The sequence below is a fragment of the Erpetoichthys calabaricus genome, chromosome 3 (genome assembly GCF_900747795.2).
Source record: "Erpetoichthys calabaricus chromosome 3, fErpCal1.3, whole genome shotgun sequence".
Taxonomy (NCBI): domain Eukaryota; kingdom Metazoa; phylum Chordata; class Cladistia; order Polypteriformes; family Polypteridae; genus Erpetoichthys; species Erpetoichthys calabaricus.
In genome coordinates, this window is record NC_041396.2 from 252,644,789 (window position 1) to 252,669,783 (window position 24,995).

Below are 24,995 nucleotides of genomic sequence, written 5' to 3' on the forward strand. Positions count from 1 at the left end.
CATCCATCTCCTAAACAAGCCTATATATTAACCGGGGAATAAGCATTGCGGGTTTACCTCACATGTTTTGTTCTTAGTAACGAAAGTTCAGTTTTGAGTTTTGTTGGAGTGGGCGGGATCTGTGGACGGTAGGGCACCTGAGCAGGCTCAAGGGGAGGTATTATTTATTTCTGCCTCACCCATGCACTGCTGGGTGCGCCGTGCTTACGTGCTGTAGAACAGCGATCCACGAAGAAAACCCGTGTTAATAAATTACAGTATGCTTTTAAAAAAGCACTTGAATGGAGCATGAAGGCTGCGCTTAATCATAACGAGTAATAATATGAAAGGTAAGAAGGAAGCTTAAAAGTTTATTTTCTGCTGTGCGGCTCAAAACGTTTACTGTATGCGGTGCTCATCCCGGTTGGAGTGGGAATAGTTGCAGTAGTGTGCTTCAAATCCGCTTAATCTAGATGAACGATCGCGGAGCCTGGAGCCTTTACGGGGTGCTTGGCGCTAGGTAGGAACTAACAACCGACGCAAAGCCAATGCATCGCAGGGGATCTTCGCGTGATTTTTTTTAAACATTTTAAGTTTGTTTTAATTAGTTGCGTTACTACAATATACAGCATAGTGTTTTTATACTTTTTTTTATTTTTGTTTAAAAAATAAATAGCAGTTTTAACGTGTCCAGATACAAAGGAACTTTGTGGTTTTGCTATTTTCAGGAAAATTTTAATAGAATAATTTTATTATAAATAACGGTTTTTTTTAAATGAACTTTTGTGTCAAAGTTTTGGTGTTTCGTTGTGGATGCATTTTTTAGTGTTGTGCTCATGAATCAAGCTCAAATGATTCCAGCAGTCCTTATATATAATATTATTGTTGAAGTTAAAGGGATGTAAATTTGGCCTGTACAGTATAAGTGTATTGTCATTTTTATATTTATCTGGCAAGACTATAATGGTGAGAAGGCAAATTAATTATTAAAGATTTTCCTTTGTCAGGCAGAGCAAATGTATGGAAACTTCAACAGGCCCATATCCTTTTAACTTTTATTAATCTACTCATCTGGTAAAGGAGGAGTGGTATCACATCGGTTAGCACTACTGAGAGCGTGAATCCTGCATCTGGTCATTGTTTGTGTAAAGTATGTATGTTCTCCCTTTGTCTGCATGAGTTTTCATTGGGGTATTCTGTGTTTTTTATTTGTATTTTCCTTCCACATCCCCAAAAACATGCTGGTTAGGTTGTTCTCTCTAAATTGGCCACTGTGTCACAGAGCGCAGGTTTGTTCAAAGAAAAACTTTCAGCCACATTTCTCCTCCACACACAACTTGAGAAACAATGAGCTACATGCTTGTTATATTTTTTTTATGAGCTTAATAACCTAGTGGAGTAATGTTTAGGAAGGATTTTAGTCTGACTTTTGTTCTTTGGTGTTTAGTATTCCTGCCCCATTATCCAATGAAATGTAACGCTGTCCTTTTTAAAAGAATTCACATTTTGGGGTATAACTATGGTTTGGGGAAAAAGTGAATTTAATCAACTTTATAGTTTTAAAAATTGTTTACATCTATTCTATAAATAGTTAATAACTGTGCCATATTTTTTGCTAATATAATGGGTATATAGTATTTTAAGAAGTATAAAATATGAGGCACATGGTTGTAAGACAGCTGCTGAGGATTTGATGTCCCTTTTTATAGGTTGTGTTTTATTTGGCTGTAGGCCATCATGGAAGAGATACCTGCATCTATCTATCTATTTATTTAACCAACTAATTGATTTCAATTGACTCAAGAAGTAATAGTGTGCAATACAAATTACCATGAAGAGTATATGTATTCAAACTGGATCACCTCAAAAAAAAATATATATATATTGTGTAGAAGCTATTTTTGGATTTGAGACAATGAATGTGTGGATGTGAATGCTGTGGGCATGCAGTTGTATAGCACACCAATTTTTATAACATTTTTCCCTTTTTTTATTTTTTAATACATATTCTACCATGGGCATGAATTATGTTAAATATGATTTTGATATTGCCTTTAGATATGCCAGTCAAAATGGTAGTTAAAATCTTACACTACTTTGTCTCTCCATTTGGTTTTCCTTTTATGTAAGATGTATAACTTACTAGTCCTTTATGTGCAGTTCCATGGTACTTGAATAGGTGATGATATACAGACCTAATATGCAAATATGTCCACTCCTGTTTTACAGGTGTATGATTTGAGGCCACATCCACACTACTCCATTTACAATTAAAGATGTTTTTAAACTAAAAGCTTCTCTGTCTATATATATATATATATATATATATATATATATATATATATATATATATATATATAATTAATGTTATTACATTATTTGCAATGTAAAAAGAAGGATCCAATCAGGGAAGGGCTATGTAATAAGCCTGAACACAGTAGAGCACAAGTAGAATCTGCTTTTTCCAAAGTCTGTTTTTACGCATCCACATTGCAATGCCAAGCTAGCATTTTCAGGAGTATACAACACTGGAGAGCGTTTTTCATATATCTCAGTTTTTGGGAGGAAAAAACACTGGGATAGTTGGATTGAAGGTAAAAACAGAGACTAAGGTCTGTATTTGTAACTGAAAATATTAGTAGTGTGGCCATAGCTTTAGATAACCTGATTTGAATTGTTTGTGATAATCTCTTTAGCAGTCCTTTTCCGTAAAGCTATCCAGTTTTGTATTGTTATTATTTAGATGTTACAATGGCAACAACAACTAATAGTAATACATCTTAGTGTCAGCCTCTATAGGAACAATTACAGGTAGTAACTTTATTAAAATGCTTGCTTGACTGCTGACTCTTTCCTTAGGTAGCATTTGATGTTGATGAGAAAGCAAGAGGTGAGTGTTGAAGGTGAACAAGTAGTGTGTAATTAAGTTGGGCAATATGTTCTGGAACTGTTTTGGTGGCAGCAATGTACATGCCTCACCACTATTTTTTTTTTTCCCCCACCCTCTTCATTAACCACATTAAGGAATTGAGGGTCGGAAGTGAGGTGTTGTTTGATGTCAGAAGTTTCTGTCTTTCGCAATTTCATTGTTTAATTAGAAAATTAGGGTTTTATTATTGAAATAATCAGAATCAATTTGGTCTGCAAATAAGTAACATTAAGTCAGCAGCAGTACTTGTGCCCTGTTGATTTCCTCTAAAATGAAAACAGAAGTGATTTTCATTTTAAGTGGCACAATAGTAGTGCTGCTGCCTATAAAGACCAGGGTCTGCGTCTGGGGGTCCTTCCTGCATGGTGTTTTTGTGTTCTTTCAGTAGCTCCAGGTTGCTCCCACTGTCTGAAGACCTACAGTTTAGGTGAATTGGCGATGCTAAATTGGCCCTAGTATTTGTGTTTGATATGCAGGTGTGTGTGTGTGTGTGTGTGTTATACATATGATGGATTGGCTCCCTGTCCAGGTTTTTTTTTCCTGCCTTGTGCCCAGTGCTAGCTGAGATAGGCTCCAGCCCCACTCCTCCAAGGTTTGGATTAAGCATGGAAAAGAAAAGCGGCTTAGAAAATGTTATTGCAAGACCATTATTCACTGAAAATGATTAAAATGACATCGTAGACGAGTATATTCGTGTCATGACTTCTTATGCACAGCTTCACATTAAATACTACAAATTTCAATGCAGATTTCAGTGTTTCCCTTAGTATATTCAAGTCACATGACCTAGATCAGGGGTAGGCAGTGTTGGTCCTGGTAAGCCGCAGTGGCTACAGGTTTTCATTCCAACCCAATTGCTTAATTAGAAACCAATCATTGCCAATCTCAGACCTTATTTAATTTTATGGCTTGTTAGTCTGTTCAATGTAAGGCTCTTATATCGTAGGTTTTTTTTCTTTTCCAAGGATATCATCCAAATGATTTGAAGCCTAAAACAGATCAGTTTCAGTCTGTCACATTTTTCTATTAAGTGTTTTATTAAATCAAACAGTGCATGATGAGCACACACAGATGTAATTGGAAAAAAGCTAGCTGGAGAACTGCTGGCTGCTTTGTCTTTTACATCTTATTGCTAATAAGGAGCAATTAAAACACTGAATGCAGCAGTTTAAGATTGAAATAAGCAATTAAGGTGGGAGAACCTTAACAAGCGAGACCACTAAAATGAAGCATTTGTCACTTAAGCAATATGTGCTTCATCAGCAATAATTGAGTTCTCGTTAAGGAACTGGGTTGGAACAAAAACCTGCACATACTGCAGCTCTCCAGGACCGACATTGCCCACCCCTGTGCTAGACCATTATTGCTGATGAAGCACATATTGCTTAAGTGACATTTTGATGCTTCATTTTAGTGGTCTCGCTTGTTAAGGTTCTCCCACCTTAATTGCTTATTTCAATCTTAAACTGCTGCATTCGGAGTTTTAATTGCTCCTTATTAGCAATAAGATGTAAAAGACAAAGCAGCCAGCAGTTCTCCAGCTAGCTTTTTTCCAGTTACATCTGTGTGTGCTCATCATGCACTGTTTGATTTAATAAAACACTTAATAGAAAAATGAGACAGACTGAAAATGATCTGTTTTAGGCTTCAAATCTTTTGGATGATATCCTCGGAAAGGAAAAAGATCTACGATATAAGAGCCTTACATTGCACAGACTAACAAGCCATAAAATTAAATAAGGTCTGAGATTGCCAATGATTGGTTTCTAATTAAGCAATTGGGTTGGAATGAAAACCTGTAGCCACTGCGGCTCACCAGGACCGACATTGCCTATCCCTGACCTAGATGCTCAAAATATCTGCTATTTGGTGTATTTGTTTCTTACACAAATATCTATAATATTGTGCTTTGTGAATATAACTGACCACTTGAGGCTAAAAATATCAGAATATTTAACATCTGTTGGTGAGCCTGCAAGTATTTCATGAGAATAAAAGACACAGCACCACATTTACCCTAAGATTTTAAAATAGGAATGCTGATCTGTCTGACCAGATGTGAAACCAGTACTATGTTCTTGTAAATGTCTTGTGTTTCTGCTTAGTTTCAGGCACTTCTTGTTATTTGATAGGTGTCTGGATGTAGGTTCCTTTGAAAATGATTGCCTTCTCATTAATCTCCAATGTACAGTATTGCCCTTTTTACATTCATGATACCTCCCCACCAGTACACACCAAGGAACACATTTTGTCCCAACCACAGTGTTGAACTTTTGTTTCATGCTGAAGAAGAAATGCTTACCAATTCTTATTTATTTGTTTGTTTGTTTGTTTGTCATAACTGCTTAGTATTGTCCCGTTATTGCTCTAGGGTGTGTTCTCCTTTTCTGTTGTTGATTAGACAGACTTTGCCCAGTAAAGATAATCTTTAAAACCTTGGGAAACTTTCACATCCTTCTACTTGTAGTGGATGATCATGTGTTTGTTCATGTACCAGACTGTCCCAAGGAAATAGTACAGACATGTACGCACTTAACCAAAAGTTTGTGTAACCTAACAACAGAATGATTCAGCAGAGATACCAAGTCGTAAATGAATGTTTCTGACATCATCAACTAGCCCAGGGTGTTTGCGTTGAGTAAACCTTGATTGTGTGTGTGTGTGTGTGTGTGTGTGTGTTTTTTTTTTTATAATGTTAAGTAGTGAATTTTGTAAGAGAACTAATTAGTATAAAAGGATGTTGTGGCATTTTGGTAAGCATAAATTTTAAAGATACATTAAGGTTTTTGTTTTCAGTTTTGTGTTAGTTATTCAAAAGTCTGATACTCTAGTAGTTTTATGTATAAAGGGTGTGTTTTGTAGATAAGACTCTTTATACAACTTGATAATTTTCTCTGGTTTTCTTGGTTGTATAAAGACATGCATATTTTGTCAGGCTGAGCACTCTGGCGTTCTTGTGTAGGAGAGAGAAAAAATGTGTATCTTCTTTTTGCAGGTCTATAGCCTCTTGCCTCTTAAGTCAGAAGTGACTTTTTCAGTCCTTTTCTCACCATGGAGGGCAAAGAAGAAACCAGTGACACAGACAGTGGGATCATTCTGCAGTCTGGTGAGAGAACATTCTTCTTTCGTAATGCTGAATTAAGAACTTAAACAGGTCTTTTCATCTTTTACATAGATGTTATAGGTTTATGCTTTGTATTACATGTAGTTCTGAGTTTATTTATATGTAAAATGTTGTACAAATTAAGGGAGCCTGCAGGACAAAACATTCCACTGAATTAATGAATGTTGGTGTTTCAAGCAAAAACTGAGAATAAATGGTGCAGTGAGAAAATGGGTAGAAAAAACTTGCACTTGCAAGCATACCCAATTTGCTGCCAGTAGATTAAGGTTTTCCATAAAACTGCATAATACTTTCTTACGCAATTGGCTTTGTTTTGTATTTCATAATGGTGGTCTTTCACTAAATGAGAGATGCCAGTTAGCTACTATATTATGTATTTCAACGGTACATCCATCTTCCTGTTTAACTATGGTGAAATGTAACTAAATATTTAGTGTAAGATAAAGTAAGTAGAAATAAGTGGTTTTATAACCAGCATAAGCTCCTAATGACAATTAAATATATATATTTAAAATTAACGTGAGGCAGTCACAACATAGCATTAGTCCATGTAGTTGTTCCTGTGCTTCTTTAAGCTGATTAATAACTATAAAAGATGATTTTGTTGGTGTGCAAAGTTCAGATGATAGTCTTATTGAAAACCTTTAGTTCAAGGGACCAATTTTGTAATTTCTTGTTAGTGCTGGGGGCAAACTTTCAACTTTGTAATATGGACATGTCTGTTTACTAGGTTTTTATAGACTACATACAACTTGTACCTTGCATTCAAATTTAGGCTAATAAGATCTGCTGTAAATTAGAATATGTACAGTGCTGATTGTGGCTGGAGATGAAGTTGGGGTTTGGGTAAATTCTGGAGGAGTCTAGAGTATAGGCATTCAGTAATGCATATATATTTATTGTTGCAATAAATTATTTTTGTTAAAAATAAAATTACAGTAAATTACAATATATTTGTGGGTCTGTAATTAACTCATTCATATTTTTAAAAAAGTAAATTAATTTTGTTTAGTTATTAAAATGCTAGTAAACTTCCTCAGGTATGTCGCCACGTGCAAACAAGTTCAAAGCACCAGTAGGCTGTCAGTTCATTTTCTAAAGGGAGAAAGGTCCCACTGACTTCTACTAGAATATATTAGTAGCTATACTATACAGTATGTATGTTTGTTACAGTTGAGCATTAAATATTTTAGAATACATTTTCAAAGTATTGTTACAGTATAAATTACAACAGAGAAAGTGATTTTCTACTCCCATATTTCAAATACTGCCTATCAGTCAGGATGATATCTCATAGCAAACAGTGTGCTATGCCCAATGCTGTACTAAAATAATAAATACTTTAGTAAAATACCACAAAAATCAAACAGTGTACTGTATCTATTTTATCAGCTGGTGCATTGTTGAAAAGCTTTCTCCACATAGGCTCTAACAACATTATGCTAAACTTAAAATATGAATTGTTAGCCTTTATTTTAATGCTCAGACTCAGACTGATGAGCCTTCCTAATAATGACAGGTACGTCATTCCCGAGTTTGTAGGCCCCTAGGTAAAAGCTATGTTTTCTCCTTGTAGTTTTAAGCAGGTCTGTATCTTGAGATCACAGTGTACATACTATATGGTAAGGAAGCTAAGTTATTAAGCATGTGTGTATAAATGGAAGTATTTTAAACACCCACTAAATTTTTCTAACTTCTCGTGAACTGAAGCACAAAAGTTTCACCTTATCAGTGCAGATGTATCATTTATGCCATTAACTATCGTTGTTTTTTTTGATAAATACAACTGAGTATTATAAGGATATAATAATAAATATAATAATCAAACCTTAAGGGGGCAGTTTGTCTGTTTTGTTACTCCAGCACACACTGAAATTATATCTAGCCATCCATTTTCAAAAACTGCTTTATCCTGAGCAATGTTGCTGGGGGCTGAAGCCTGTTCCACCAATTACAGGGCTCAAGGCAGGAACAATCCTAGGACAGGGTACCAGTCCATCACAAAATGAATACAGAAAGACATACATGCACACACAAACTAGGGCCAGTTTAACATTGCCATTCCACCCAATCAGTTTGTTTTTGGACTGGGGGAGAAAACTGAAGGAAGCCCACATGAACATGGGGAGAACTTGCGACCTCTATACAGAGAGGGCCTGTGAAGTGATTGAGGTAGCAGCAACACCTCTGTGCCACTGTGCTACCCCATATTGATATGATGTTACAGAGAATTTATTGGGATAATAAAATGATCCAGGCTATAATAACAATTGAGTGGCTTATTTCTGAACTATGACAGGATTACATAGTGGTCCAGCAAGTAATCTATATTTAGCTGTCAGTAAACTCCTAATGAGGTTATTCACACTCTACTACTGTAGAGTAACCAACTCTTATACCAATTGAAAAATAGGGAAAATAGAATATACCTGAGAGAGGCTTTTGAACAAAGTGACACTGTTCTGTGGTTAAAGAAGCCCCCTGAGCCCTACAAAATTTTATTTTAAATTCCTGTAGCAGCTTGTAGGTTAATATCAATCATTAAATATAAAATTTAGAAGCACAAAATGTTAACTTTGTTTGCTTTTATTTTTATTTCTCAGCAGTCCCATATTTTAAAAATTTATATTGACATCTGTGTTGAGTTGTTGTAACTTTTATAAAAATACTAATGAATTGAGCATTCATATAATTGAATGAATTGGGAATTTTACTTTTTTTTATCAAACCTTTAGTAGTTGAAAATTGAAATGCAGGTCAGAATCAAAGTAAAGAAAAATGTGTTTTTTGATTTCAGGTTTTATAGTTAAGTACATAGAATAAATTAACTTAATGCCAAATTTATAGGGGTCAATTTTATCTCGTGTTGCTGTTTAGTGGGCCACAATTTTGTATTCTGCTGCTTTGAAGGGTGATATAAGGTAATCCTTATACTTTTAGATAAAAATTAACAAACTGGTTTACAGTTTTCTCATTGAATGAACAATGTATGATGCTTTTGGCACAGTCTTTCTGCCACATGTCTACACTATATCTATTTTTGAGAGGCATAAGTAAGTGACTGAAGGTATTAGTAACTTCTTATGAACAATATAATGATCACAAAAGACCTGTCAGAAAAAGAACAAAATTGCTTTGTATACTAGTCTTTAAGTCTAATTTTTACTACTAGGACACACTACCAAATGTATGGGAAGAACAACAACAATTATCTTTTAACAGTGTTTAATGTTAATGTGCCAATGTTGACTGAATTAGCGTTTCAGTAATTTTTCTGGTTAATTTTCTGTAATAGTGATCACTATCAATATTGATGTATATGTTAATGACTTGGTTGGAAAAAATATTACTTCAGACTATTTTTGTGAATACTCTCTGATCCTAACCTCCATTTCTGGTCAAAGTATGTGGTTTGACAGTCATTAAAAATGAACCCAGCCTGCTTTGATTAGATGACATTAGGTAGTTTGACAAGTTTTAACTATGATTATTGTAACTTACTGTGGTTGTAGTAATGCTTTAAAATATTGATTCAGGTGTTAACATTTTTACTTTTTTTTTTTTGTCAATTTATCTATTATATGAATTATTTACTGGGTTTTTATTTTGATCCAGGCCCAGATAGCCCATTGTCCCCGATGAAAGATTTGACTGCTATCACTAAAGCAGTAAAGCTACGGCAAGTAGCACTAGAAGAGAAGCTAAAAGCATGCTTAATGGAGCTAAAGAATTTGTGTGTGCGAGAGGCTGTGAGTACAATCTTTCATTCAAGGTCACTGCTAATATGCAAGAATAACTTGTATTGAGATTATGCAAATTGATCTTTTGTCTAAAATTACAGTTCATTTTATTTTTTCCTTCCTGACTTTGTGTATTCTCTGTCCTTTTTGTCCTCCTTGTAAATAGTGTTTGCCATATGAATTTTGATAACTTTTGAATCTGCAGAACTTGCAAGTATAGTATGCTGATTTATATTGTGAAATTGAAAAAGCTTTTTCCCATTCTTCCTTTGGCAATTGTTTTTGAAAAAAAAAATAACGTGTTCTGCTGAAGAATTAAATGCAATATTTGTAAAGAAGAAATTCCCCTTTGCAATTCTTTCTTTTTTTCCTACATGAGATGTTTTCTCTCTTTTATTCCTTGCAGTGGTTTAACATTTGGTGGTGGGTTTTTGTTGTGAGAGAGTACAATAAAGAAATAACTCTTAGTTGGAGTTGGAATGGGAATGACTAAAGAGTTATGTGGCTGGATAATTGATTTTTGTATTTATTCATCTGATATGTACAAATGATGTAAAAGATCTAAAGTTGCAGGGTAAGACAGTTTCTTTTTATTCACAGGAGTTGACTGGAAAACTTCCCAAGGACTTTCCACTGGAACCAGGAGAAAAGCCACCAACCATCAGGCGCAGAATAGGTGCAGCTTTTAAACTGGACGAGCACAGCATTAAACGTGGAGGCGAGGTAATGACATTTTATCCCCTTCATAGTGGCCAGTGGTTAATGTATGTTTCTATGTGGCAAGTTTCCTTGTTTACAGTCTGACATGTATGCTGTTATTGGTGTAGCATTTTTACAAGAAGTATTTATTTTTTTCAAAAAGCCATACCACCACCCTATAGATTTATGTATAATGACATTTAATGCTCAAGAAAGAAGAATTTGACTGCACAACGATTAGTGCTGATGGTATCACAGTGTCTAGGGTTTGAATCCTGTCTAGATCATGAGAACTTTTCACATTCTCCATGGGCTTACATGGATTTGTTTGGTTGCTCTTGCATCCTCCACATAACAGAGATGTGATGAGTAGCTTGGATAACTCCAAATTAACCCTGAAAAAATAATGTATTTTGTCTAAGGTTGCACTGTTTTGCTCTTAAGTGGCATATTGTAACACTTTTTACATCAACATAAGTTATTCATATGAGAACACTTATTTACCCATCTTTGAATTTTACTTTTGAACATGGAACTAGGCAACTATACTGCTATTGTATTAAGAATGACAACTAATAATTGTTCGCTTTGTAGCCGTAGTTAAAGTAGAATATTGCATGAAATTGGAACTAATATGATAGATGAACATGTCCACTGTTGGATCAAAACAAGTGAAAGAAATAAAGATATGGAGGCATGTGCAAATACAGACATAACATGGGTTGACCAAATAAGTTAGTGTGCAATTAGTAAGTTACCTTGAAAAGAAAGATACAGGTTGAATAATATCTAAAGCAACTAGACTCTAGTAATGTTGTTGATAACCACACTTTATTATTGGGTTTTATAGGTATTATTCTGCTAGAGCAGGGGACTCCCAACTCCAGTCTTCCAGCACTACTGTGGCTACATGTTTTCATTCCAACCTTTTCTTAATTAGTGACTCGTTTTTTGCTACTAATTGACTTTTTCCCTTCGTTTAAATTAAATTATTTTAAGACTCAGTCCTCTGAAATGCTTCATTTTATTTCTTTAAATGGCACCCAGAAAGAAGTGAGATGTGAAGTGAACTAACTGATGACCTGTTAAGTTAGGGTCTCAAACTCTGACCAATTTCACTCCAACCAGTTTCTTAATTAGAAGCTAGTTCTTGTTGCCAATTAACCCCATTATTTAGTTCCTTGTCCTGTTGGCGCTCTCATTCTGTCACAGTAAACTGTTGATTTTTTTTTTGTTTTGTTTTTTTTTTTTAAGAAAACCATCAAAATGTTTTGTGGACCTGTGCAGATTACCATTACCGAGACCTTCAGCTCTCTTTATTTTTCAGATATTGTGTGATGGACACAGGTTAGCTGGTCGCTTGTTGGCTTGTTCTGTATCCCATTATTGTTTGGGTTCTAATTAAGGAAAAAAAAAGTGGTCTGATCTTAATTAGTAAGTCAATTAAAATTAAGGCAAAAGAGGTAATTAGCCGTAAAAACTGGTCCCTAATTAAGTAAAGGGATAGAATGAAAACCTTTAGCCACAGTAGTGCTCTAGGACTGGCATTGGAGACCCATGAGCTAGAATAAAACAGATTTTCAGATAAACTGACAAAGCATTTTTCAATTTGTTAAATTCATTTATTTGTAATTAATGGTTACAAAAACGGGACAGAATGATACTCTTAAATATTTATTTCCGCTCTGGCCACTTGCAGGATCCTGTTCTAAGCTCTTTGGAAGCTGACCTTGCTCTGCAGCGTCAGATTTATGAAGCTGCCCGGCGACTGTCCCTGGAGGAGAATATAAGCAAACAGATTAAAAAGAATCGAATTAACCAATGTAAAAGAGAAGAGAAAAAGTTAAAGGACCTACAGCAGGCTGTGAATGAGTATCGACTGAAAGAGGGCTGTACACCACTTCTAATGGCAGACAAGCTTTCTGAAGGTAGGCAAACATAGTTAAAATCTTAAATAGCCAGTCAATTAAATTTGTACTTGCTTCAGCTGTTTTGTGAACTTAAAAGATAAAATGAATTCTGATCATTACAAATTTAGAAATATCTATTCTTAACATAGTTTGCTAATGTTCTCTTACCACTGGCATAATGCCTGATTTAAACTACTTAAAACTACTTGCACTGGAAGAGTAGTCTGAGGTGTTTCCTATAATTTTGACCTGGAATTTCCTATGAACTGTAGAAGGTACAGTGACTTAGTGGATGATGCAGTTGCACTGCTTTGCTATAATTTGAGAAGCAACAGAAATGTTATGAGAAGGGAAGATTCTTCACAAGAAGAACTTAAAAAATATAAACATTTGCCTATTGGAGACATTGATAAAATAATGTTCCCTTTGGAAATTGTACTTACTGTATATGACATGCATCTCTGTTGGCATTATATCTGTATTCACTGGTAAATTTTGGTTGAACTAGATTGAAATCTTAATCATGCTAAAAAGTTAGAAAGTTTACTCGTGTTGTAACATTCAGATGCATTCTGCAACTGTCATTTTCTATTTCTTCATCCAAGAGTCAGTTATTATGTTATTTGGTTATCATATAATTTTGTAACAATAAATCATATTCAAAAGAAATAGTGATAATTGAATGTAATTACATGTGTTAGTAGATTCTGTTGAATACAAGCTTTATTAAAGCACTTTAAAATGGAGTTAATAATAGAGCACAAACAGGATCAAGTGATGTGAAAATGACATTGATTTGATGTATGTTAGTGGTAAAGGGTCTCTGACTAACTGTTGTTCAATTTCTTAAACATAACATTTTTGAAACTATATCCAGTAGAGTAGTGTCCAGTAATTAGCAATTGAAAAATAACTATTAATACAAAATGACCAATGCTAGCATAAAATCAGTATCAATATTACCCTATTAAAAGAAGAAAAGCCACTGAAAAAAGACCCCCATCTAGCTATTAATACTAATTTATATAATAATAACAAATTACTGTGTGTTAATAAGAAATTGGAAATGAACTGGTTTAACTTATAATGGGAGTTCAAAAGATGACAATTTTAAGGTTTTTAATTACAGTCTGAAAGTGCACAGAAGCATACCCACCTCTTCAGGTACAGATAAACTGAAATGAGTGCGCAGTCTATTGATTGTTATACTGCTAAGTAATCGTTACTGATCAACTGTAATCCCGCTCTGTACTTTCTATTAGTGGCCAGCATGGTCCTGTCTTCTGTCTGCAGATCAGTTGCATTTCCATTTCTAAGATCATCTGTAGGATCTCCAAGGAGCATGGTCTTGGCCCTATCTGATTGTCGTTCATAGTTACAAATTCATAAAAATCTAAAGAGCAGGGTTTTGCCTGACTGGTACATGTGTCTATGTAAAATCAAACATCGGGGATCTGTCCCACTTAGGGTTTTTCGTGAGTTGTACTTGCATTTTAAATGTTCACCATTTACCAGGTGTATGTGTTTCATTGTAAATGAGATTTGTAGTCTTAAGTGTAGGTATAAAAAGTAATTTTAGAAATTCTGGACAATGCAGTCAGTTTGGTTAGCCTACTGTTTTTGTTATGTTTTTGTTACTATGCACATTGTCATAAAATGTATTTAAATAAATGGTTGCAGTATGCACAAAACATTTTATTTTGGCACTTCCAAGGGGACAAACCATCCTTGAATGTATTATTTGTTCTATTCAACAAGAAATGCTGTAGTAACATTATTACCAGGGTGTGTTTTAGTACAGCTTCCATAGGACAAATATGTGAAAGCTGAAAAGAGATGTATTTATTGTCTAAAATATCTGTTGGCAATTTAAATAATAAATAAATGATTCTTACTGTAAGTAGAATTAATACGTAGGATAAGTTAACAGTTCAGTTTTTGTTTCTGGACAGAATAAACTAAACATTTGTTAAAGATGGCAGTAATATGTCAAAGTGCGCATTCATGTGACGTGTGTGTGTGTGTGTTTTAAACTCCTGATGCATCTAATGAAATGGTGCGATTTCAGTCTAGTTATTACTTGACTCACCCAACTGGCATTACTGTTTTCAGGTCTGCATTTTTATTGATAAAAATTAAGTTCTTGTCTTAGTATTTGGGAGCAAGATGCCTCTCCGTTCGAGCAGGTTTGAATGAGGATGTCTTTGTTCATTGTATCAGTTTCTCCAGAACTGGAGTTTCTCCAGTTTTTTACGTGGCTTTTTACCAAGATGTAACAAGGTACATTCATGAAGATTCATATTATTTTGAAAATGATTATTGATTAACATCCAGGGATTCCAGATAACTAAAATTTCATGAAACCATTCCTTCATTCCAGAGACTATGTCATTAGCATCAATGTGAGGAAGGAAATAATCCTCGATGAGATGCGAGTTCATCACCAGCACGTTCTTTCATATTTAATTAATTGTATTGTGCCAGTTTAAAATAACACAGATCAGTTGTAAACTCCACATAGGCAGGGATCGTGCTGCTGAATTTGGAACTTGGCCTCTTGAACTGTGATCCTGCATAAAACCATCTTTTCCAAAACCAACGTAAATAAGTAGTCTAAAAGAATCCAAAAAACAGTCCTTCTGTTAACCCTTTTTAAAAACACCTCATTTCTGGTGGTTTACAAGTAACATTTAAGAGGAGGACCTTCTGACTGAGAAATAATGCATCTTCAGTAACATATAAAAGTCATTATCGAAAATCTAAGTTCACAAAAAGAGCTAGTTGTCTAAAGCAGAGGAAGTATAAAGGGATTAATAATTAAATGAAACTTGTATAAAATTTTTGTACTATATTTAATGTGTAAAAAAAGAGCAATGCCTGGGTGGTGGGAGAAAAATAGAAAATGGTATCTTGATGAGGCTCAAGAATGACAAACAAAAAAAATCAAATGCTTCATAACCATTTTAATTGACTATAATGTGTTTGTTTTGCATTTCTTCAGACTTCACCTCTGTAGATGTTTGTATTTACTATACATCCACCAAGTGGGTAATGTTTGTACCATTTAATTTATAAAGGAATACATACATTTTTTTTCTCTCAAACCTTAGGTACTAATATATCTGATGACAGCTCTTTGTCAGATGTGGCCATTCTTGAGGAAGGTGAGCTTCTGTTAAGTTTCTTATGAAACTGTCTTTGCTGTAAAAAAAAAAAAAATGCACCATTTTGTTTTTTAAACATTTTTGGACATTTTCTTTCAAGAAGCAGCACGCCAGCTCTAGAATAGGGGGAGGAACAAAGTAACTATCTAATGAGTTTGTTTATACTAAAGTCGTGCCTTTTAAAGGAATTTTTAATTGGATAATTAACTCTACTTAGATGATTCTAAAATATGTATACACATGTAAGGTACTAATAACAATTTCATCTGCTTAATACATACCTAACTTGTGTTTTTTTTATTTAAATATTATTACAGTATGTACAAGTGGTTATAGAAAAATATGGTTAAATATTCATGTAGAGAAGCCATTAGTAGAATACATTTTTTTTAAGTCTGAAACAAAGTATTTTGCTTAAAGGTGTTTTAAAAGTCATTTAAGCAGCTTTCCAAAGTTTACAGTATAATTATGTGACTGGAACGTTGCAGTCCTGAACATGAATGCAAAAGTGCATTCATTGTATTTTTGTTTTTTTTGCCATTATCTCCTAGTGCATTACTCTTATTGTGTTTTAAGGTTCTGCCCATGGCAGATTTGTTGAATTTAATGATAGTAATGTGCAGAAAAACGTACCTAATTAAGTAAATTTCACAGTACTTTTCATAGTGATTATGGAGGGGAAAAAGTGTAATGTACATGTGGATGTTTAACTTTCATTGGTTCAGAAAAAAATTAGAATTTGATATTATGTAGTCTTCTCTGTAGTTTATGGTGTTCTTTTCAAATTTCTGTCTTGTGGATATTTACACAATATTCATAGTGATATACCTAACCTTTCTTCCTTTTGACATCCACCACCTCATTGAAGTTGGACTGACCTTATTGTCCATATTTTTCAAAGGGTTTTGTATTGTTGTCTGTATAAGTAAGGCAGTGTCTTTAATGAGTGGTCAGATGGGATACCTGGTTTCTTTGAACCTACACCTTGATGTGCTCAGGTAGCATTATAAATGAAACGTTGGTAGGCTTAATTGTTTGTTCGCACTGTAAATCTGGCAGTTTTGCAGAATTTATTTAGTTTTATTGCTGAAAACCATGGAAGGAAAAGGGTAGCTGTCCCAGTTATGGGAATTAGATGTTCTTACATATTTTAATGTCTTGTTGGTGCCAACTAGGCCCAAGATCAGTTTCGGTAAGGTTCACGAACAACAACAAATTTGCTGTATAGACTGCAAAACAAGGGATAACATTGTAGCCCTTTTTGTGCAGTGCCTTAAGATATGTCAATATCTTCAACTACAACACATTTTAGAAATTTCCTAAGAAGTGTCCTTATGGTACGGTGGTACAATGTTGTATTTGTGTTCTACTTCTTGATTCTAGGACTGCAGTGTACTTTTTCCTAAGACATTTGTTCATTTCCTACCCATACTGAGGCATATAGTTGCAAAAAAAACATGAATACTTTCTTTCCCCAAATTGATTTGTTTTTCGTTCATTTTCTGTAAATTTTTAGACTTGATAGGTGAAGGAAATTGATGGATTATTTCCATTTTTGTGGTAAATTCTTGAGTTATGCACATTTAAGAAATTGTTTACTGTACTATTGTTTTGATTAGGTTTTTAATCTTGTTAATGCAATATGTTATACAAAGCTTTTAGGTTAGAAAGACATGCAGGTTAGGTGGATCGGCGATTCTAAATTGACCCTAATGTGTGCTTGGTGTGTGGGTGTGTTTGTGTGTGTCCTGCGGTGGGTTGGCACCCTGCCCGGGATTGGTTCCTGCCTTGTGCCCTGTGTTGGCTGGGATTGGCTCCAGCAGACCCCCGTGACCCTGTGTTCGGATTCAGCGGGTTGGAAAATGGATGGATGGATGGAGAGGCACATCCTATTTTATATCTATCAAATTTAAAATCACAATTAATAAAATATGAAAGTATTTTAGGTTCACTACATTTTCTAGACACTCTTTATACATAACATAGATTGAATGATTAAGCAATGCTAATGGCCTTTTTATGAGATTGTTCAAATAAGGGACATTACCTTAAAACAGAAAAATGTAGAATTTGTGTTTTTTCAGTTAATGTAAGATACCACAGTTCCACACTTTGCCTGGTGGTTATTTTAAGAAATATGTTGCATATCAACAATATAACAAAAAAACTTAAGATGGAAGCTTGCTAGATCTTCATACTGAGTTATCAATTATGGTAAGAAAGATAAAATGGATTTTAGGCTTTCTTATACTATATAAGACATGGACCTTGTATTTACTTTTTCTCTGAGAGAATTTTTGTTCAGGTTAGCATTTAGTGATTATTGGAAGCTTTGGAACATCAAGGTTTTCTTCTTTTTGATTTTTTTTTCCTTCCCCTTTTAAATTTGAAAAGAAGGTGATGGTTGCACCTAACATTTATACTGCTAATGAGCTCGATCATGTTTACTTTGATAGATACTGTCCATCCATCCATCCATCCATTTTCCAACCCGCTGAATCCGAACACAGGGTCACGGGGGTCTGCTGGAGCCAATCCCAGCCAACACAGGGCACAAGGCAGGAACCAATCCCGGGCAGGGTGCCAACCCACTGCAGGACACACACAAACACACCCACACACCAAGCACACACTAGGGCCAATTTAGAATCGCCAATCCACCTAACCTGATAGATACTGTGAAAATAAAAAATACATACAAATAACAGTTTTTATACTTGGTATGTTTTATCATGAAATAATTACAAGTCTCTTTCATGTTTTTCAGATGAAGGGCATCTATCTAGTCACATTCCTGGTTCCAGAAACAATTCTCCTATGCGTCCAGTGCCTCGCTACAGCTCACCAGTTCCCACTCCACATCCCCCTCAGACACTTGAAGGGCTCAAACAGGGTTTATACTGTCCTTCACAGTACGAGCGTGCCCCCATCCAGAACACTGCCTGGCATGAGTCCAGCCTTGACCAGCCCTACCAGAAGACAAAGAAGGCTTCATCATCTACAGCGAGCAGTCAGACCAGGTAACTCCAATCTTAATGTTTAAAAGCAAGATCTCTTGATCCTAGACCTAAAACCTGGCCTAAAAAATGAAATTGCCCCTTTTTAGTTTGTTGCCTTTACATCATAACTCTTGTCTTGCATGAAGAGCAGAAAGAAGAAACCATAGCAGAGAATAAGTACAGATTTAGGTCTTTAGTCAGATATTTGTCTGTATTGGGCAATATATATATAAATATATATAAATATTTTTTTTAATAATTGCTTTTGCCTATTTTACATTTTTACTAGATATTTTTTTGTTAGGGTTGCTTTTTATTTTAACATACACTGTTTACATTTCCACCATTTGCTAGTAGAAGATGATTTATTCATTTCAAGCTCTTAACTCTTTTATCAGCAAGAAGAAATACATCACCTTTGTGTTCCTTTGATTTTTTTAAAAAAACGTAAGTGTGTATGTGTGTGACTACTGAAAAGAGGCATGATTCTGTTATCTGAGGTGGACGGCAGGTGGTGTGATGCAACCTAATGTTCATGCTTCTTATGGAGCAAGCATAATTCAGCATGTTCAGAAACATTTCCTAAAAATGATTGATTGTTTTATTAATAATACTTTTTGAAGTGCTGTAAAATCTAAAGAAAAGCAATTCATTCTTGTGTTTGCTACCGCTGTTTAAATGTATCTCTACCTTCAGAGAATTTCATTAAATAGCATTGTGTATTTTGTATGAGGAGATTATGCTTCTGGAGTTTTAAGACTTGGATCACAAGCCCCAGAAGACTGATTATTTCATATGTGTGGGAAATCTAGCAACAGTCAGAAGAAATACACTATTTGACTGCATATAAATGTGTGATTTTTATGAGACATCAGTTTTACTGCAGTTTTATCTGAACTCTTGGGGAAGTTAATGGGTAAGAAGAATATACCCCTTTTTTCCCCCTTAGGTTGCCACCCCAGAAATATAGTATGCCATTATATTTTTTTATTTCTGAATCATAACACTTGTTTTATGACGGCCTTATTTTAAGTGAACTAGTAATTCATTAAGCAGGACAGAATTTCCGTAATATAAAGTTGTATTTTGTGTATGTTTTATTGTTAGAATCTAAGCTTCTTCATAATACTTTACATTTCAGGTTTTATAGTAATATACTGTATAGCAGTGTAGCAGCCAATATCCTAAGCCATTGTTTTGAATCTTGAATATTTCTTTGTTCTAAATTTTTCTGTGATCATTCATTTTACAGCAGTCCTTGCTTGACTCCAGTGCTTACACCAGTGGAAGGCCAGCATGAACTATCAATTGCACTTCCCTTGACTCCTTTCAAGAACTTGTCCCTGCAGCAGGTCGGTTCAACGAGTGCACCATCCACTCCAGAAATACAAGGTCGCAGGGGGCACAGCCAGTCAATGCGGTAAGGTCCATAAAAACTTACTATATTAATCCCAGAAAGCTTTGGGACATTATGGTTATCCAATCTGTTCTAGAGTAAGACCTCACTTTTATGTGTTTTGAATTTATTTAAGAATGTCTGGTAATTACACTATATACCACATGTATATGACCATCACAGTCATGAAATTTTTAACAGTATCACCCAGTTGTTTCCTGAAATTATTATTTGTTGACTACATACAAGTTGTGACTTGCTCTGGATCATGTTGTGTGTGTGTATATAGGTTATGTACTGATTTGCAGATTATTTTGCTTTTTCAGTTTTAAACAGCTACTTTTTCAGCATTGATAAATCTCTTCTGTCCCCCTTTTCAGCTACTGTTTTTTTGTCTTCCCCTTTTCTTATAGGCTGACCAATGCTGATCCTTCACAAGATTCTCCAGAGCTGAGAGGACGTAGCCGATTGCCTAGGAGGCGCCCCACAAATTACACTGTAACTTCCCCAGAATACTCCTCTCCACTGCCAAGAGTTACAATGTCAAACCCTATCTACTATTCCAGCTCGGAGGATAGCAATTCTGAACACTCTGTTCCATCATACACTAGTTCTCCCTGCCGGGAAGCTTTACCTGAATTCTGCAAACCATCTCCACCACCTTATCCTGGACCCCCTGTACTGAACAACGGCCAAAAAGTACAGTTTTTTTACAGGAATAGGCAGAATCAATCTTCTCCAAATTTTCTTAGACCATATAACTGTGGGGAAGGCTGCTTAAATGCATTTCAGGGTGACTGTGATAATTCATTCCCCCAAGAACGACTTTACACAAAGGCCAGAACACCTTCACCTTCCTGGGATCAACATTTATATGGTGATGCTTATTATGAGGAAGAAAGGATGCCACAGGGAATGCCAAGGGCAATTCCCACTCATGTCAGACTGGGCCGAACTCCTTCTTTGCGGGAATACCCTCAGAATGGAGCTAGAGTTTTGGCTAGAGATTTGGTATCAGAAGAACTGAAATCATGGCATGAGAGATCAAGGTTCAGGAACAGGCGTCCCCACTCACTAGACCGTCAAGGCGCTATTAAGCTAAGGAGTGCACCAGGACATGAGTCTCCATTAACCAGACGTCCAACGTACCATTCTCATCAGCATCAGGTACTATGGTTTACCCATCAATAATATACAGGATTTATTTATTATATAAAACAAAACCCGGGCCTAAAAATATTAATTTTCTGTGCTGATGTACTGCAGTAAGGTACTTGAAACTCTCTGCAGCATAATTGGTATAAAAACCCTTTAATTTACAAACATTGCAGAGTGGCTCATAATTATTTCAAGCTCATTTAAAAAGTTTGTGCTATAAAGATTGACTGATGACATATCTGATTTCTAGCAGATGAGGTACACCTTGTTTTAGAAAAACAAAACAAAATAAAACGGACGTTTTGTAAATGTGCTGGTGATGGAGCACACAGACAATATTCATTTAACACAAGTGAAAATGAAATGCATTTTCTATCCACATAGGACAATCCAGTAAAGGAAAAGACAGTAGAATTGTGTAGGGCTGTGTCAGAAGTAAGGTAAGCAGTGGAAGGATTGGTAGCTAGCATTGACCCCTGTGAAGCTTTAAAGTGGTACGTGTGAAATCACGGTAGCATTTCTTTTATGAGATGGTCACTTCTTTAGCATCTTGTAAAAACACAGTGTAGCGTATCGCTTTCTTTTAACTTTTTCTTGTTGGGTCATGATAAGCAGCCTGTTTTCATTCTAGCTACAGGTTAGTGATTGTGGTGTGTTGTACTTTGCATAAACACGCCAACCACCAGAGAGGCATTTGAATGCCAAGTGTAAATGTGATTTATGGATAGAATCTATATATGTAACGCATACTAAAGGCAGTTTTTGAGAAAACTGTCATCAGAAGCTGTATGTAATATATTTTGAATATAGATGATGTGGGTCGCTTTAAAAAGGTCCAAGGGATGGATTTGGCCCATGGGGATTAAGTTTGATACCCTTTGCATGCGTTAAGCAATATATTTGCCTTTCGGAAGAACAGAGTCAACTAATCAGTGACACCCCATTAGATGTTTTTGGTATGTTTTTTGGTAGCTAAAGAGGACCATTAAATATGAAACCTCAAAAGACAAACTGAAGTACTGTCTGCAAGCATAAGGTACAACTTAAATGAAGAAGTAGTGCATTGCAATAAGAAAAGCATGCCAAACATTATTCAGTGTGTGCAGGAGAAAGCTGACCCTGTTGAAATATGGACATAGCACCGCTTACACCCACCACACCGTAAGTATACCTACTTTGGGTCTGAAAATTAATTAATTCATTCTGGTTATTGGTATTGCTGTAACTGAAAGTAATAACCTTTGGGAAAAATGTCTCTAGCATTTCACACAGCTTAGTTAATAAATTATAGTACTAGGGTGTTGTACCGTGTTGGCCATTATGAATGTAGAGAAAAGCCAAGCAAAATGACACCTTTTATTGGCTAACTAAAAAGATTACAATATGCAAGCTTTCGAGGCAACTCAGGCCCCTTCTTCAGGCAAGATGTTGCCTGAGTTGCCTCAAAAGCTTGCATATTGTAATCTTTTTAGTTAGCCAATAAAAGGCTTTAATAAATTATACAAATATCTTAATAGTTTTGGTGTCCTAGCTTGAAGTTGTAGTAAATATAATACATTATGACAAGACTTTGGAAGTTGTATTGTGAAACTGCTTAGTGTTTTTGATACATTGTACAGGAAGACATTTTACACATTATCACTGAGGTGAGAAAAGATTCATAGAGTGCTTCAGAATCTGATATTTAGAGTGATTGGTTTGACTCCTTTAAGGATATGTTAATGATAAAAATTTCGGCTGCAGAAGAAATCAGTATGTGGAATACAGAAGCCAGGCTCAGTCTTCTTTTAGGATTGATTCCAAGAGTGGTATAGTGGACACTGGTATAATTTTGCAAGGGTGTAGGTATAGTGAGAAGTTATTCTAGCATTATTAATCAGAGGTGAAGGACATTTACAGACATCAAGGTATTAGACTCACTGAGATAGCTACATGGGTGTCTGGTACTTAGAGCTGTGTGTCACAATGAAAATATCAAAATTGCAATGCTTTCAAAACCGGTCTCTTTTATGAACTAGAAAATGTCTTTTATATTTAAGCACATTTCCAATTTTTAAATTTGTAGCAGCGCCTGTGCTGCATGTGAAGGTTTTTTTTTTTTTTTTTTTGTTAATATGCAGCCTGTAGTCTAATTTGACAAATGGCTATCATTGTTTAATGTACCAAGTATTACTGTTTCAAGAAGTTTTGTTGTTTTGTACAATACATAAATGCAATGTCCCGTTCTCCTAAGCCAACTGCTCTTTAACACTTTTATTCATAACTGCTGTGGCTATCAACTATTTATTCCACCTCTGTGGACTTCACATTTTATCATTTAACAAAAGTGAATCTAAATACATTTATCATTTAATTGATATTGTTGCAGGAAACTCTTACTGACAAACTTTTTAACTAACAGAAAATGACTAATTGCTTAAGTTCTTGCTCACTATGTTTTGTTTTGACACACCCAAATAGAGTCTGGTGTGACTAACTGTCTTTAGAAGAACCCAAAAAGGTGCAGGAAGTTCACTTGTGTGCAAATTATGTTGTTTCTCATGAGTTCAGAATATGTACAGTACATCTCAGCCTCATAAATGGCCATTTAGTAAAATACCTAACAACTTACAGGTATGATTATTGGAAATTTCCAGTGCCAACCAGGGGGGAAAAAGTACAAAGCTTTACCAATTTCTCAATGCCTGTTATGAAGAAGCTGTAAAAATTCAGTCAGTCAGTCATTATCCAACCCGCTGATGTCAGTAAATTCAAGTCTGCATGTAAGGTATCTAAAACTAAATATCTGAACAAAGAAGTCTCTCCTTAAGGGAGATCAGAGAAACCAATGATACTCCACATCTGGCAGCCTTCTACTGATCAGATGTGAGAAGTCCCAAATGTTTGCTTAATAGAAGAGTGGGGAAAACAAAAGTCACTTTTGAAAGCAGTCAGTCAGTTCTTTTCCAACACGCTATATCCTATCACAGGCTTTGCTGGAGCCAATCTAAGCCAGCATAGGGCACAAGGCAGGAACAAACCCCGGGCAGGGCGCCAGCCCACCACAGGGCACACACACCCACACACCAAGCACACACTAGGGACAATTTAGGATTACCAATGCACCTAACCTGCATGTCTTTGGACTGTGGGAGGAAACCGGAGCACCCGGAGGAAACCCATGCAGACATGGGGAGAACATGCAAACTCGACTGTGGGAGGACCCGGGAAGCTAACCCAGGTCTCCTTATTGCGAGGCAGCAGTGCTACCACCGTGCTGCCCATATAGTGGCTAACACTTAATATTGACCACGCTGTGTGAAAAAAAGTATAATGGATTCTCCAGGGTGTCTTATTTTACCACTATGCATCTTCTGACCTCCACACTATGCTCTTTCTTGTACAAGCTTAACACAGAATTATTTATAAAACATCCAAATAAATATCCAATTAAGTGTGTTTTTGAGCAAGTTCCTTTTGGAATATATATGGTAGGAGATGAATATTGTGATTCACTTACTGTCTCCATCTAATCTGAGTGAGTCTGAACAGTCGGCATATGTGAAAACTTAAGTTTTCACACAGTCATTCTTTGCTGATTTAGCAGAAAAAGCAGCACTTTTCACTGTAAATGAGAAGTATCTCTTTCATGGAAGGCAAACCAAAAGTGTCTGATAACCAGATTTAAGTTCCCTTTTCATTTTATTAAAGGTGCAGTTTACCCTTAAAGCTAAAGTAATTATCTGTAGTGGGTCAAAATCAGAAAACCGCAGCATGCAGTGGACAGCAAGATGATATCCTTAATTCCTCAATTTACTTTTTCATCTCACCCCTGTCCAGTAGTGAAGGTAAACACAATTCTTTCATTTGTTCAGTATTCCTGGAGCCTGGAGTTTGAATATTCTCCCTGTTCCTGTT

General features: G+C 35.5%; 1 protein-coding gene across 3 annotated transcripts in view; it reads left to right on the forward strand.

The window, feature by feature from the left end:
- The window catches only part of inavaa (innate immunity activator a), a 42,491-nt gene that overhangs the window by 11,558 nt on the left and 5,938 nt on the right, over positions 1 to 24,995 (forward strand). For 2 of the 3 annotated variants that reach the window (XM_028798076.2, XM_028798078.2), the window contains exons 2-9: positions 5,904 to 6,014; positions 9,648 to 9,781; positions 10,373 to 10,495; positions 12,171 to 12,399; positions 15,492 to 15,545; positions 18,313 to 18,565; positions 19,797 to 19,964; positions 20,354 to 21,107. In XM_028798076.2, coding sequence (XP_028653909.1) covers positions 5,960 to 6,014; positions 9,648 to 9,781; positions 10,373 to 10,495; positions 12,171 to 12,399; positions 15,492 to 15,545; positions 18,313 to 18,565; positions 19,797 to 19,964; positions 20,354 to 21,107 — 1,770 coding nt within the window. In that variant the 5' untranslated portion in view covers positions 5,904 to 5,959. Of the gene's footprint in view, positions 1 to 5,903; positions 6,015 to 9,647; positions 9,782 to 10,372; positions 10,496 to 12,170; positions 12,400 to 15,491; positions 15,546 to 18,312; positions 18,566 to 19,796; positions 19,965 to 20,353; positions 21,108 to 24,995 lie in introns of those variants that run through there. The other variant, XM_051924319.1, reaches the window with a different exon arrangement.